The sequence below is a fragment of the Genypterus blacodes genome, unplaced genomic scaffold (genome assembly GCF_046128005.1).
Source record: "Genypterus blacodes isolate CSIRO-AG114 ecotype Tasmania unplaced genomic scaffold, CSIRO-AGI_Gbla_v1 ptg000064l_1, whole genome shotgun sequence".
NCBI classification, from domain to species: Eukaryota; Metazoa; Chordata; class Actinopteri; order Ophidiiformes; family Ophidiidae; genus Genypterus; species Genypterus blacodes.
The window spans coordinates 1,493,727-1,506,979 of NW_027466876.1; the positions used below are offsets into that span (position 1 = coordinate 1,493,727).

The following is a 13,253-nucleotide window of genomic DNA, read 5'->3' on the forward strand; positions in this document are numbered from 1 at the left end:
AGTCACAAGAAGAATCCTCTGTTGGCTTCCCAACCACAAAACTCTGGAGGTACAGAATTGCATTTTTGATCCAGTCCACCCAAGTCCACCCAAATTCTTCTTTGTGGTCTAGCACCGCACAGGCTTCACTGCAGGTTTGACACTTGAAAATAGATACAAAAGGAGGGACACTAAGAATACCCTGTTTTTAATGGAGGACCAGCATAACAAAACAACATATCCTTATTATTTTAAACCTCAACTCACGGCAAGAATTCAAAGCTAAATATATCCTCAACACCCAACGACCAATGACAGCTGTAAACCTTATTTCTCCACCTCACGCCCATTTCCTTTCTCCTTTGTGCTCCTTTTTTAAATCGTATGCTTTAAAAAATAGTCAGCCCTGTAATCGTCCTGAAATATGGTCGTAAAAAATAAGAATTAGAGGATACCACCCTGCATGCTTGGTGCTCAATTTGCCCCCTAAAAGGAGCGGCCGTGTTTGGTTTCCCTGCAGAAAAGCACTTGTCTTTTAGTTGGATGTGTGCATGATGACAAAATCACCCAAACACTGTGTAGAAGGTGGTTTTCAACAAAATACAGTTTCTTTGAGGACAGCCTCCTCCCTCCAATCAGTAGCTTGGACTAACTAACTCCTAACTCTCTTTTCTCCTATTTTTCATTTCCAAACTCCTGGAACGACACGCCAGGCAGGAAACACCCCGTCTTCGTCGCCGCTTATTGAGAATGCCAATCTTCTGCCCCAAGGATTGAAACCACAAGTCTGTTTTAGCCATCCAGCGTGAAGCTATAAGAGGATCGGCTTCAAGTGGGCATTTATCCCACCTTTAATTTGTTATTTCACATCCAAGACCACAAAGTAGAAGCCAGCCTAGGTGCCACTCCGTCCCGCCCACCATCTGCTGCGTGAGTGTATGTGTGAGTAGAGCGACGTGAGCCAGGAGCCCACCGCACCCTGTCTGTGACGTCTTGTTGTCGGTGCCGCCATCATTTTGGATCAGATCCCCAGTTACTTTGCGTTGCAACTCTTTAGGAAAACCCAAACACGCAGCCGAAGGTAAATATTTGTAATTTGTTAAGCACTTTAACGTCACACAGCTTGCTCAATCCTGTCAGTCTGCGATGATTTATGTCTGAAAAACAACACGTAACACACTCCTCACTTCATCTATAAAAGAAAAACCGCATCGCTTCACAGTTCTGCTTTAACGAGTCCTTTCTGCATCTCTTCTCCCCGTGCGCCGAGGCCCTCGTCACACTGAAAGGTCTCCAAACTCTTCATCCGTCACCGGTGTTTCAAGCCAACAACCAAAAATGCATGAAAGCACTGTTGGACGCTGCCGGAGCGTCGAAAAAGTCCCACAGTCTGTTTAAAAGTGTTGAAGTGGTAAATCGCAAGATCTCTGTTTTTCTTTGTCTAGTGTCCATGTTTGATGCAAAGACTTGAGATTTTCTGTGTGTATGTATGTTATTTTTGTTTTGTAGGCAGAATCACTACGGTCACATATAGTAAATAGCTAAAACATCATTTACATTAATTTATACAAAATCTGTTTCAAATTGAGAGACATCTGGTGCCAAGTGCACTGAGTCAGCCGAGTGACTTCCACACACACACACACACACACACACACACACACACACACACACACACACACACACACACACACACACACACACACACACACACACACACACACACACACACACACACACACACACAGTAGACAACAGATCCCCCAGGTCCAGGGTTTTGAGAGTAACTGGCCAACAAAGAGACTGTGGGACTCCAACGCTTCACGTTTCAGCCAAACCCAACTCTGATCGGCAACAGCTGTTGGCCAAACGTATGTGTGTGTGTGTTAATGTTGGCGCTAAAGAGACGGCGGTGGCACCAAGACGCAAACATTCCCACCCCTTAAGTTTCTGTTGATATGAAGTGGTGTGTATAAATGGACGGATGAGAATAAAGATAGGAGAAGAGGAGAAAGAATGGATGAACGTCAGAGGGCGAGTGTTTGTAAGTAGATGGTTTGTAAGAGGCTTTAAGGCAATGAAACAATTTCTGCCTTTTAATACTCCAAAATCTAATTATTCAGCTTTGCAGGACAGGATTGTACTTAATTTGCTTGCAACCACATGGCTGTTACTCAAACTGAAGATGGCCGTGCGAGTGGGAGCGTTTAAATCAAAAGCTTCAGATTATTGAAATCAGCCAGTCTGGCACAAACATCTTGTTTACAGATTTCTGTGGGTGATGCTTTGCAATACACAGACTCCCTCTTATTACAAACAAGCTGACAGACACACAAACACAGGAGTTAGGGGTTCTTTCTCTCAAAATATTCTGTATAGTCATGGATCACAGTTTCTCACTCTCTGGCACAGATTGAGTCAAAGTGAAGAATTGAATTTTATATCCACTAGGAGAGCCGACTGCACGTTGAGCATTCATTGAATATGCGTGATTTATTAGTGTGCGATATCCAATAAATTCATCATTCACCAATTTCTATTATTCCTTACCTGGTTAATAGTGCAGCTAACAATCAATCAATTCTGTGTCATATGTTAGCAAAAAAGGTCAAGTTTCCTCTGAGTCATTGTGTAGTTTCCTAGCAGACTGCAGCTCGGACTAAACGTAAAAAAATATATACACATCTTCCTGTTCTGATGAAAATGTACAAGATATAGAACAGACTTACCTTTAGGCCCCCGAGGTCCAGTGTCTCCTCTTCCTCCCTGAATGCCGTCGACCCCGACCAACCCCTTTATCCCCCGAGGGCCCTGCATGCCCTTTTCACCTGTCATACCTGCCGCACACACAAACAGACTTAAATTCAGTCCTATCTCATTTAATTTACCGCACCTTGACAACTCTCTCACCTGGGATAGATAGATAGTAAATTGTATCCAACTGAACCTTCACCCATAAATTGACGTTCTTAAAAACATTTTCTCATTCAGATTCATGTCTCATAACACGGGGCCATGTGCTGTTGCGTCACATCCCTCTTCCCTCTCTGAAATCCCTTTATTTAAGAGTTATTGGATGTGTTGTTGCGGAATGTTGGGCTTTCACTCCTTCCTCCATCTGGCATCGGCTGAATCCCAACTCTCGCCTGCATTGGAAAAACAGCGCCCTCTTGTTTTTTTTGTGGCTTAAAGCAATGCAACAGGTTGCCAACAGTGGCATATGCCTACATCCATAACGGCTTCTTGATTGCATGTCTGAGGTAAACAGAACCACATGTGGCTCTACTCTGACACGTTCTGATTACACTGCTTCTGATTGCAAGAACACAGAATCAACACATTCCAATCGAAAACTGATACCTGGTTAGAAATCTCCTATTTTCTTCTTTAAATGGTAAAAAACTGCTTCCTTAATATTCCATAAGGGAACGTCCTATCAATCATATTTTGCACTCATGACAGAAGCTTGTCTTGGTGTTCAGCAGCAGTCGGCAGGCCCAAAGGAGATTTTAAGCCGGTCTTGATGTTTGCATGGATTCCTTCGGCTTACATGAAACAGAGGACTCATTAAGTTTCCTTTGATTCAATTCCCAAAATGTTATGGCCCCTCTTGTGTCATTACAACCAGCTGATGATGATGCACCAACTGTATAAACATCTGTGCAGAGGTCTGAGCTGGCACGCGCACACACACACTCAGTGATAGAGCACCAACGTTGAGCAGGAAGGTCAAAGGTGAGGTCTGATGTTGCAACACGCCAATTGATTTGGGGAGTTTGGGAGGGTGGATGTGTGCGGTACACTCCCTCCAAATAACCCTCTCCAGTGAAAAAATACACACACACACACACACACACACACACACACACACACACACACACACACCCTCACTCCCTCCATCCACATAACAGACAACAGATACAACAGATACATGTTTTGCTCCTGGAGCTTTCAAATTCTGTTTGTTAGGTTTTCATGCAAACTAATAAACAAGCAATTTTCTTCCTTTTCCCTTAGATATTCTTTTTCATTAACTTCTTCCAGGAACTGCGAGAGCGGAGTGGGGTTTGCTTTTTTAAGCAGGATGATGATGCATCTGGGAAATGTTATGAGAGTTGCAGAACATCGGCCAGGGAATGTGGGACGGGCGATGACAGCAGAGGAGCACGTGAGGGGCGATGATTCAAGGAGAGCCAATTCTGGAAGGGGTCCCAAAACGTTTGAACCATACTACACTGTATCTGTGAGAAATGGACGTCTGAGGCCCTTTGAGGCCCCTTTTCTGCCCATATGATGGCTCATGTTGTGGTTTTAGTGGGATTACCTGCTAGACTAAGACAGATGGAGCATCCCAAAGGCCTGTCCACACCCGGACTGTAAATGAATCCCATACCCCAAGCCTGCAGCATTGTTGTTGTTTTAGCATTATATAGTTTACTCTCTCCACTCACTTCATACACTGAATATAATGACAAAAACAGAAGTATGTTGCTTCAAAACAAATCCTGACAAGGATATTGTGAGAAAGGTCACATTTTCACCTCTCATGCCACTGGACATAAACTCTTTAAATTGATATCTATTTTGGGTATTTGAACAACGTATGTGTCCTATAGGAACCAATGAACCTATAAAGTGAAGAAAATGTATTCTGATTACATTTCTTTTAATGGTTAAGAAACTTTAAAGAACATTTTAAAATGAAAGTGAGAATTTGCTGGTGGTTCTCTTTGCTGTCATCCATCACATCAGAATCCTCCACTTATTCCCGATCAGATCCCCAGCTATTCCCAAATACAAAGATTTCCTATGAAGTAATATGAGGTTTCCAAAGAATTTGAGCCATTTTCTCAACATTTTCCAGTCTGTTTTAAGTGTTACATTCTGTTGTCCCTTTCTATTTATTAACAGTAGCATGAAGGATTTTCTATGAGCCATGAGAATTCTGATACAATACATTGCTAATTGGTTGCACTTACCTCTGGGGCCAGCCCCCCCAGGGTCCCCTGTCTTTCCCAGTGGTCCAGTATCGCCCCTTTCTCCTTTTGGCCCTGGAGGACCTGCAGATAAAAGAAGAAAGGATATGATGACAGGTGGTAACGTAAAGCAATGGTGTCATTAAAGCCAGGCAGACGCTGCAGGTTTGAATCAGCTATGGAGTCTGTTCTCACACTCTGTGCCGTGATTGACAAGCCATGAAATTTCTGGACTATTATGTCTTATTGTAAATTTCCATGAAGAAGTATTCCATTCAACGCAACATTGACATATTTACAAAATAGTGACAGTGAACAGAGACAGAAAAGGGCAACGATACTTTGTACTCTGTCTGAACCTGACCGGACCTAACTCTTCATGTCACCCTCAGTTGGATTCATTTGTAAAAATACAATTTGGGCTCAGGTTGGGTTTAAAACTTCCCATTGGGATTTTGTGGCGAGTTGCCTACTGGTCAGGTTCAGGTCTGACCAACCTTGAGTAAGTATAAAGATCCATCACATTGCCTTTTAGGGTTTTGCTCCGAACACTAGTATGTGTTAGGTTGAGTCGTACTCATACAGCACTCTTGGATTGCAGGTTTGGTTTGGCTCCAAAACTTCAGTCCAGACCCAAACTGTACTGACAAACATTCCTCTTCTCGCATGAAAACAGTGACTTCATCAAAACAAGTAGAAAACAAAAACATTCCAATGAAAATAAGTGTCACCTCTGTCTCAAAAGCCTCTATCTTTAATCTTTACACACTGATGCGTTTGCGAGAAAAACATTCTCCTGCACAGGAAGTGATGCATTGCATTTGTGAAAGCTGCAGCAGAGGTTTGTTTGGAACAAATAAAGGTAGAAATGTGAGAATCTTCAGCTTTCACTCAGTTTATTATTCCAAGATGTTGGCTCGCTGTCTACAGTGGCCCCAAAACAATAAAGCAACAACTGCTTATCAGCAAACCTGCCAAAATACAGAATCTTGCAGATAATCTTCTAAGAAAAAGGAGCATATGTGATCAAAATTCATTTTTAACTGAAATGTGAATGCTTTACAAAACCTTTAATCCGTGCAGATAATGAATTTATTGAGGTTATGTTGTTCATATCAAATCTCTCTCACACACAAACACACACAAACACACACACACACAGGCAAGTTGAAGGTCATAATGGGCCTTATAACCAGTCTGAGGTTTCTTTCTGTCCAAAAGCTTGTTGTACTTGGATTTCTCCTGAGAGTGAGTCAGTAAGGGAAAAAAAAAATCCCAAATACTGTGTGAGTGAATGAGCGAGGGAGTGAGTGAGTGAGCGAGAGACCAAGCAAAGAGAGGGAGAGAGGCCTAACCACAATAGGAACCACATGTTTAACAAGGTGGACCACAACACAGCTAGTGGGAATGCTTGACCAGCACATTTCCAGCCGTTCTGACATCCAGAGCTCTAATGTTGTTTTGGAGTTTGTGAAGCTGCTGAATGGCTTGAAGATAGTGATCGGCCTGTTTTCTGCCTCAAGCTGCTTCACCGCCACACACACTTAATTGGTAACAGCAGAGTGGGAATGAGAAGGTCACACTCAGAGGAAACACTTGGCGTTGACAAGTGTGTGTTCACGTTTTTCTATTGTCGTGAGGATATTTTGATTAAATTCTCATGTTAAGCAAAATAAAATCTTACTACGCCTATCAAATATCGGAATTACTCATAACATCACAGCAAGAAGGTCTGAGGTTTGAATCCCGCGTCACCTGGCCCTTTCTGTTTGGAGCTTGTATGTTCTCCCTGTGTCCTTGTGGGTTTCCTCCAAGTACTCTTGTTTTCCCCACCAACATAAACACATCCGTAAGGTTAACACTGCTGCCAACGCTCATGAGCAAGGCACTCTGCTATCTGGAGTTGTTCCCTGTGTGCTGCACTGTGGCTCTAGTTTCCATAAAATCTGTACTTGAGGAACAACATGAATGCAAGCAAGGAAACTCGCTGAAGGAACATTATCCTTCCAACTCCTGATACTTGAATGCAAGCGCCTGCCTGCTTAAGCTTTGGAAGAGACAGTTCACCCTGGTGGTCCTGATGAAATCGCATCCTTGTTGAGAGTTTGTTTTAGCAGAGCTTCACATTATTAATGTCCTGGCCCTCTGAGGCCTATTTGTTCATTCAGCAGAGAGTGTTTTAACAATAATAAGCCCGAGGAACTCAGCTTGAAAACATATGACAGCACAAGACGCTGCAGCCAAGATTGCAGCACTCCTATAATAGAGTACAATAAAGTACAAGCCCCTCCACCTGGCAGTTATTGTGCCTGACAAATCTCCTTAAGGGGGGCGCGACCAGGCATCCAGCTTTTATTGAAACATATATGTTTTAGACGGGCATTAGACGTGTGAGTTAAACATGCATTTTGTTTACACATACATACATTATTAGCTGGGGTAAAGAGTTTGTCAAATGCAATCTGTGTCAAGCAGTTTGTGAGCGCAAATCCACCCACAAATTGAAAACATCACCCCTGCTATAATCTAATAAAGTTATTTTGAATTAGGAGGTGCAAACAAATATTATTAGTTATTCAGCTGTGGCCTACTGAGATCTTATCACCATCCAGATTTGAACCCAATGTGTAAATGCAGTTCATCAGCATGATCGATGACAAAAGCCATTATCAGCCTTTACGCCGTTGGAGGCTACAGTGCTCTCTAACAACGAACAGATGGCCAAGAATGTGCTCCAAAACAGGGTAAAATGTGTACAGTGTGTTCCTAATCAAAAAGGACAGGCTCGCGCTGAAAAGCATTTGGTTCTGATGGAGGATTTCGGTCGAGCCTTTCTAAGGAGAGCTTTGGCTTCTCAGAGTGATACAGTTACAAGACCATAACAGGCGGCCATTTATTAAATCACCCGACGTAAAAAGAGCGGCCAACTTTCCTTCGTTTCCCGAGCAACTAAACATCATGACACTGACAGTGCGGAACACTAATGTTTACTAAAAGCTTCAGTTTGGAGTATATATGTAATATGTAAACATCATAATGTTAGTCAGCGTGTGTGTGTGTGTGTGTCCCCTTGTAAATGCCTGTTTTTGTGTGTGTGTTGGACTAAGCCAGGGGACTCTTCAACAGTAACGCAAACATGCCACTCACGTGTACGTTAACACTCATCAGACAACACTGAGGCTGTAAATGTTTCCATCACACACACACACACACACACACACACACACACACACACACACACACACACACACACACACACACACACACACACACACACACACACACACACACACACACACACACACACACACACACGCACACGCACACGCACACGCACACACACAGACGGACAGACAGAACTTGAGCCTTGGCATTAACGGCTGCAGTGGGCTGCCTGTGCTGAACTGTACATCATGTCAAATGTGGATTACGTTGAATTCACTAATACATATATCACAGAGATCAAACATTTCCTCTGTGCAGCGTGGGAATATGTCTACTTTGTACTTTAAATGTCAACGTGAATAGCTTCGCTGAAAAGAAAGCATGTTTCTTTGCTTATTGCTTCATACGCAGGTTCTCCTCCACTTTTCAACCCCATCACTTAAGTCCAACATAGCAGGTTTACTATTACATGTACATTACAGTCACAATGTTTACATGCGAGTACTCTAAGTCTTCACTCTCTCTTATTCAAAACGTTGCTCCAAAAGTACTTCTACCTCTACTTCCATATTATTGTACATGTGAAATTGTTTAGCAGCCTCAGCAAAGTAAGTATTGTTGATGTTAACATGTGGCTGGAGCAGTGGTTATGGTCTGTACCTCACTCAATCTATTGTGCAAATCATATATCTTAATAAGGTTGTGTCCATTTTCTAAATTGTTAACTTAAAAGTCTAAAAAATGACTGTTCATTTAGAAGATACAAGGGTTTCAACTGACAGCCTGTGCGAGGGAATGAATGCAGGCATGTGAACGTTGCATTTCTCTCTCATGCATGCACACAGACGGACACACACACACATACTGCTGTCAATTTGACATATAGGCATGAAACTCAAGCAGCAGTCATTTGCTTCATGCCGATTAAACGCTTACCAGTGCAATATGGTCAACATGAGAGTGGAGAGGAGGAGGATTGAGAGGCAAAAGAGGAACCAATTATGGCACAGAAGGCAGAGAAGAGAGGGGAAACTCACTTCTATAAATGCTGTATATGGGATAACCACTTGTATGGTGATATCCTCATTATACTGGTCATGTTATGATAATTGTGATATTGTATTGTGTGTGTGTGTGTGTGTGTGTGACTTTAAACCCTGCCTCCAGAAAGTTAAAGCTTAGGCTAGGTTAAAGGAAGAATGCTGATATTTTGCTGATGTCCAATGGTGACACAGAGGAAAGAAGGAAAAGCCTATTGAGCCACTACAAAGAGCAAATCAACACCAATGAGCGATAGAACAACAAAGGAAAAAAGGATAAGACAAGAGAATAGGAATGGCACAACCTCAGACGTGTTTTTACGAGTATGTTTATGAATACATTGCGGTAATCTTGGTTGGTCAGCGTTCCTTTACAGCATCTGACTTGATTACAGCCTCAGAGCGTGTATGCATGTGGAGTCTAATGTAGAGCTGGAGATGCATCACTTCAGATTTGTGCATCGTCCGTGATCAGCGATGAGTTCAGGGGATGTTCTAATCAGCTTCTCATCTCTCTTTTATGTTTTTGTTTTCAGACAAAGGCGAAGAGAAGAGAAACGAAGAAGATAAACATGGATAAAGACGTAAAAGGGTTCTTGGCTAAGGTGACTGTGTGCTAACAGCAAACAAATGGGCTGGGGCCTAAAACTAATGACAGAGCTGAGTGGTTTGGTTTTCATTTTGGATAGAGCGTCTAAATTTAACCCACAATTGTTTCCAGGCTCAAGAGAAAAGGCATCCCACCCACATGTGAAGCAGACACAAGATCAGGGGTCCCATTCGGTTTAGATTGCCATCAATCAACTCGGGCCACGTCCCTTGCCAGCATTACATCACGGCATTCCTATTCTGATTTTAACGAGCCAGGGAAGTCATTTGGTACCCGGGCGGCAAGAGTCAAAGCACTAATCAGGTCTGAACGGGTTGGAGGAAGAACATTCGGAGCTGCTTGGTACCCTGGGGTATTAATCCAAGGGTGTAAAATCACGTTTGCATGCTTGGGTCACTTGCGTTAAATCACAGTTCAAACATGTATTGGCTGAGACAAGCTGCCGTAGACGAGCTCTTTACAGCAACTTCCTCTCACAGGAATACATTAGAGTATGAGTAACGTATACTTCAATGTGTTTGCAGATGTACTCTCCAAATGTTATATAATTATTGTCTCATCAAATGTTGTTTCACTGCGGTTCAGGTTAGGGGGTACAGCTATATTCTTATACATTTTGGTGTCAAATGCAGGTGAGAAAAGTCCTCTGAGTAGAACAACCAGGAGAAGCTGATCAGAAGGTATTCATTAGTTCACACTGATGACCAAAGTTGTAGTTTTAAGGTGGTATTGTTACGTAACAGAGACAACACTTATCTTCACCTTCGTTTCATTCTTAACACTAATCGCGTCAATGTTGCAGTTACTTCAACCGTGTATCTATTTTCAAACGCTCCACCCAATAACCTGAACCCCCCCTGGGCTGACCTTCAAAAATGGTGAGGTTCTTCAGGGCCATGGAGTGCTCCCAGTCCCTCAGGCGCAGGTCCTCTGTGATGGTGTTCAGGATCTCCATCTCGTTCCTCAGCCGAGCCTCTGTGTGGACGTGGGTCACCCATAAACTGGTGGTGTCCTCTGTGATGTTCGTGATCTGGATCTGAGGGATTTTGAGAAGCGGGGAGAGGTTAGTAGCATAGTAGTCATAGTAACAGTAACATTCTTTTGAAAGCTCTGAATGGTCTCACTCTTACAACAGCCTCTTTTTAATTATATTTACCAATTTGTTATGGCTCATTAGATGTGGAAATGAGTTGAAAAAATACAGAAAAAACACTTAAAAACCACAAAATGCCTTAATCATCCCACCCATCCCTGTACACACCCCTCTGAATACTCAGGGTGTAAATCTCTATCTTTAAAGACTTACAGACTAAATTCATAAATTACTAAATAAATAATGTTTTTTTAGACATATGTATGAAAAGCACGTGTTTTAAATTAAGGGGTTGTGATTTGTAAGTGAACGTTAGTTATAATTCAAACTGTATGTGATTCAGAGCAGCTACAGTGCGACCTCAGGAGTCCCCCTCACCTGCAAGTCCTGAATCTTCAAGTTGTGAATACTGATGTCATTGGTGAAAGTGTGATTGACAGCTCCCACCGTCCAATTGACATCATCCAGCTTGTCTCTCAGCCCGCTCACCTGGCCGGAGGTCTCCCTGGAATACAACGCAATAATAAGACAATCTTTTCACGTTGCAGTCAGATGTCTGTGCTTTGAAGCCTTCGGTTCTTACCTGAGCAGGTGGTCCTGGTCTCGGAGCCAGATGGAAGCTCGGGACACCTCTGCAATCAGGCCTGACAGGTTCCTGCCGGTGGAGCTGCTCAAGGAGGCCAGCCTGTCGTCCAGCTGTACCAGGTAACCCTCTGACTGAAGGGAATGAGCCTGGACGCTCCTCAGCTCCGCCTCCAGGCTCTGCACACAACAACATCTTCACTCTGATCATCATATCTCACCATCATAATGTAACCGATCTTTTAAAACCACAGAAAACCTTTGTGACTTGAAGAAATCACCTGCATTCACATTCACTCTGATTCATTACCAAACTCGGTTCCTACTTTCTTTGTGTTTGATACCTTAAGGAGGATCTCCAGCCTCTGCAGCCAGTCGCTGTGGTTCTGGAAGAGGTTCTCTAGCTTCCAGATGTTCTCCAGCAGGTCGGCCTGCGTGGACGCTTCATCCAGGGTCGCAAGCCGCGAACGCTCAGACATCCGGGTCACGTTCTCCATCAGCACATCCTGTCGCTCGGAAGACACCCGGGTTTGAGAGACTGGAGGGGAAGAGAGAGAGAGAGAGAGAGAGAGAGCGAGAGAGAGAGAGAGAGAGAGAGAAATATGCGGTTATAACAGGTTATTGTGATAGATGAAAGTACACAAAGTCTCAGCTTTGACTCAGACAAACATTTTGATGTGGACCAGATGTTAATTTAACCTGACTTTTTTTTTAATATATTTTCTGTCATGTTGATTTGTTTTATCTGTGCATAAACAAAATTGATGTTTGATATCAGTTAAGAACCCGTTTCCAAAGCTGGAGAACATTAAGTTGTCTCTGCTGTCCGCTAATAAAGCAGAAATTCCTCCTTTCCTTTGCTTGATGTTGACATTGGCCTTCGCACGATGCTGCTCGTCCAATATTTGGGGGAGAGAACATCGCCAAACAACTGCAGGATCAAAGTCAAATCAAATCACCAATGGCTCCGTCTCTGAACATGAGCTTTAATACATCTACTCAACCTTAGAAATAAGCTAAAAATAAACGAAACATAAGGAGGATGAAGGACTTACATGAAAGAAAGAAGAAAAAATGAAATTTTTCTTTGCAGTTGCACATTATGCAGAGCACCTGGAGATTATCAGGATAAGTATGTATATTTATCTATCACATGGCCATGAACCCATATTGTCTACTTAAGGCCACTTGTTTTGTCCCTTTCCTCTTTTCTCGACCGTGTCTAATGAGAAAAAGCTCTTCAGTTTCATGTTCTGTTGAGAGGCCGTTGCATGGTAACGGCTCCATAGCCCGGGAGATATTTTGAAACCGAATCTTCAGCGTTACGCCATGACGACATCCTCTCTGCAGAGCAGCAGGGACCCATGTGTTCACAACTAACAGCCTGTTAGCCCGAAAAAGGAAAGAAAGAATTGCTTGGGAACTGGAAGGAAGCAGATAATTCCCTTCACACATGCTTTTCGACACACTGATGCCCCTAACAGCCCAATATTAAACACTCCTAAAGTGGTTCTCAGTATATCAGAGAGATAAATCTGTGTGTGTGTGTGCATGCAGGAGTGTATCTGAGTGACCTCAGTGCAGGAACAGCGCTGCAAAGCCACATGGCCGCACACAAACCATCTAAATTCCACGCTCATTATGTGTGTTAGGTTTATCCTTAATGATCTGAAAAACTAAATAAGCCAAAATCTTTCCACTACACAGAAACCCTTAATTGCTCAATGATGGTCTGTCAACAGCACAGAACACACACACACACACAACCACACACACGTAAACACACAACATTACTACGGAGGTTCGTG

The 13,253-nt window shown here is 42.9% G+C and overlaps 1 protein-coding gene across 1 annotated transcript in view; it reads right to left on the reverse strand.

The window, feature by feature from the left end:
• scara5 (scavenger receptor class A, member 5 (putative)) overlaps positions 1 to 13,253 on the reverse strand; it is a 52,618-nt gene that overhangs the window by 17,045 nt on the left and 22,320 nt on the right. Inside the window, exons 4-9 of the mRNA XM_076154871.1 lie at positions 11,790 to 11,983; positions 11,447 to 11,625; positions 11,242 to 11,368; positions 10,638 to 10,806; positions 4,959 to 5,039; positions 2,709 to 2,816 (exon numbers count right to left, since the gene is read on the reverse strand). Of these exons, the coding sequence (XP_076010986.1) occupies positions 2,709 to 2,816; positions 4,959 to 5,039; positions 10,638 to 10,806; positions 11,242 to 11,368; positions 11,447 to 11,625; positions 11,790 to 11,983 (858 nt within the window). The remainder of the gene's footprint in view (positions 1 to 2,708; positions 2,817 to 4,958; positions 5,040 to 10,637; positions 10,807 to 11,241; positions 11,369 to 11,446; positions 11,626 to 11,789; positions 11,984 to 13,253) is intronic.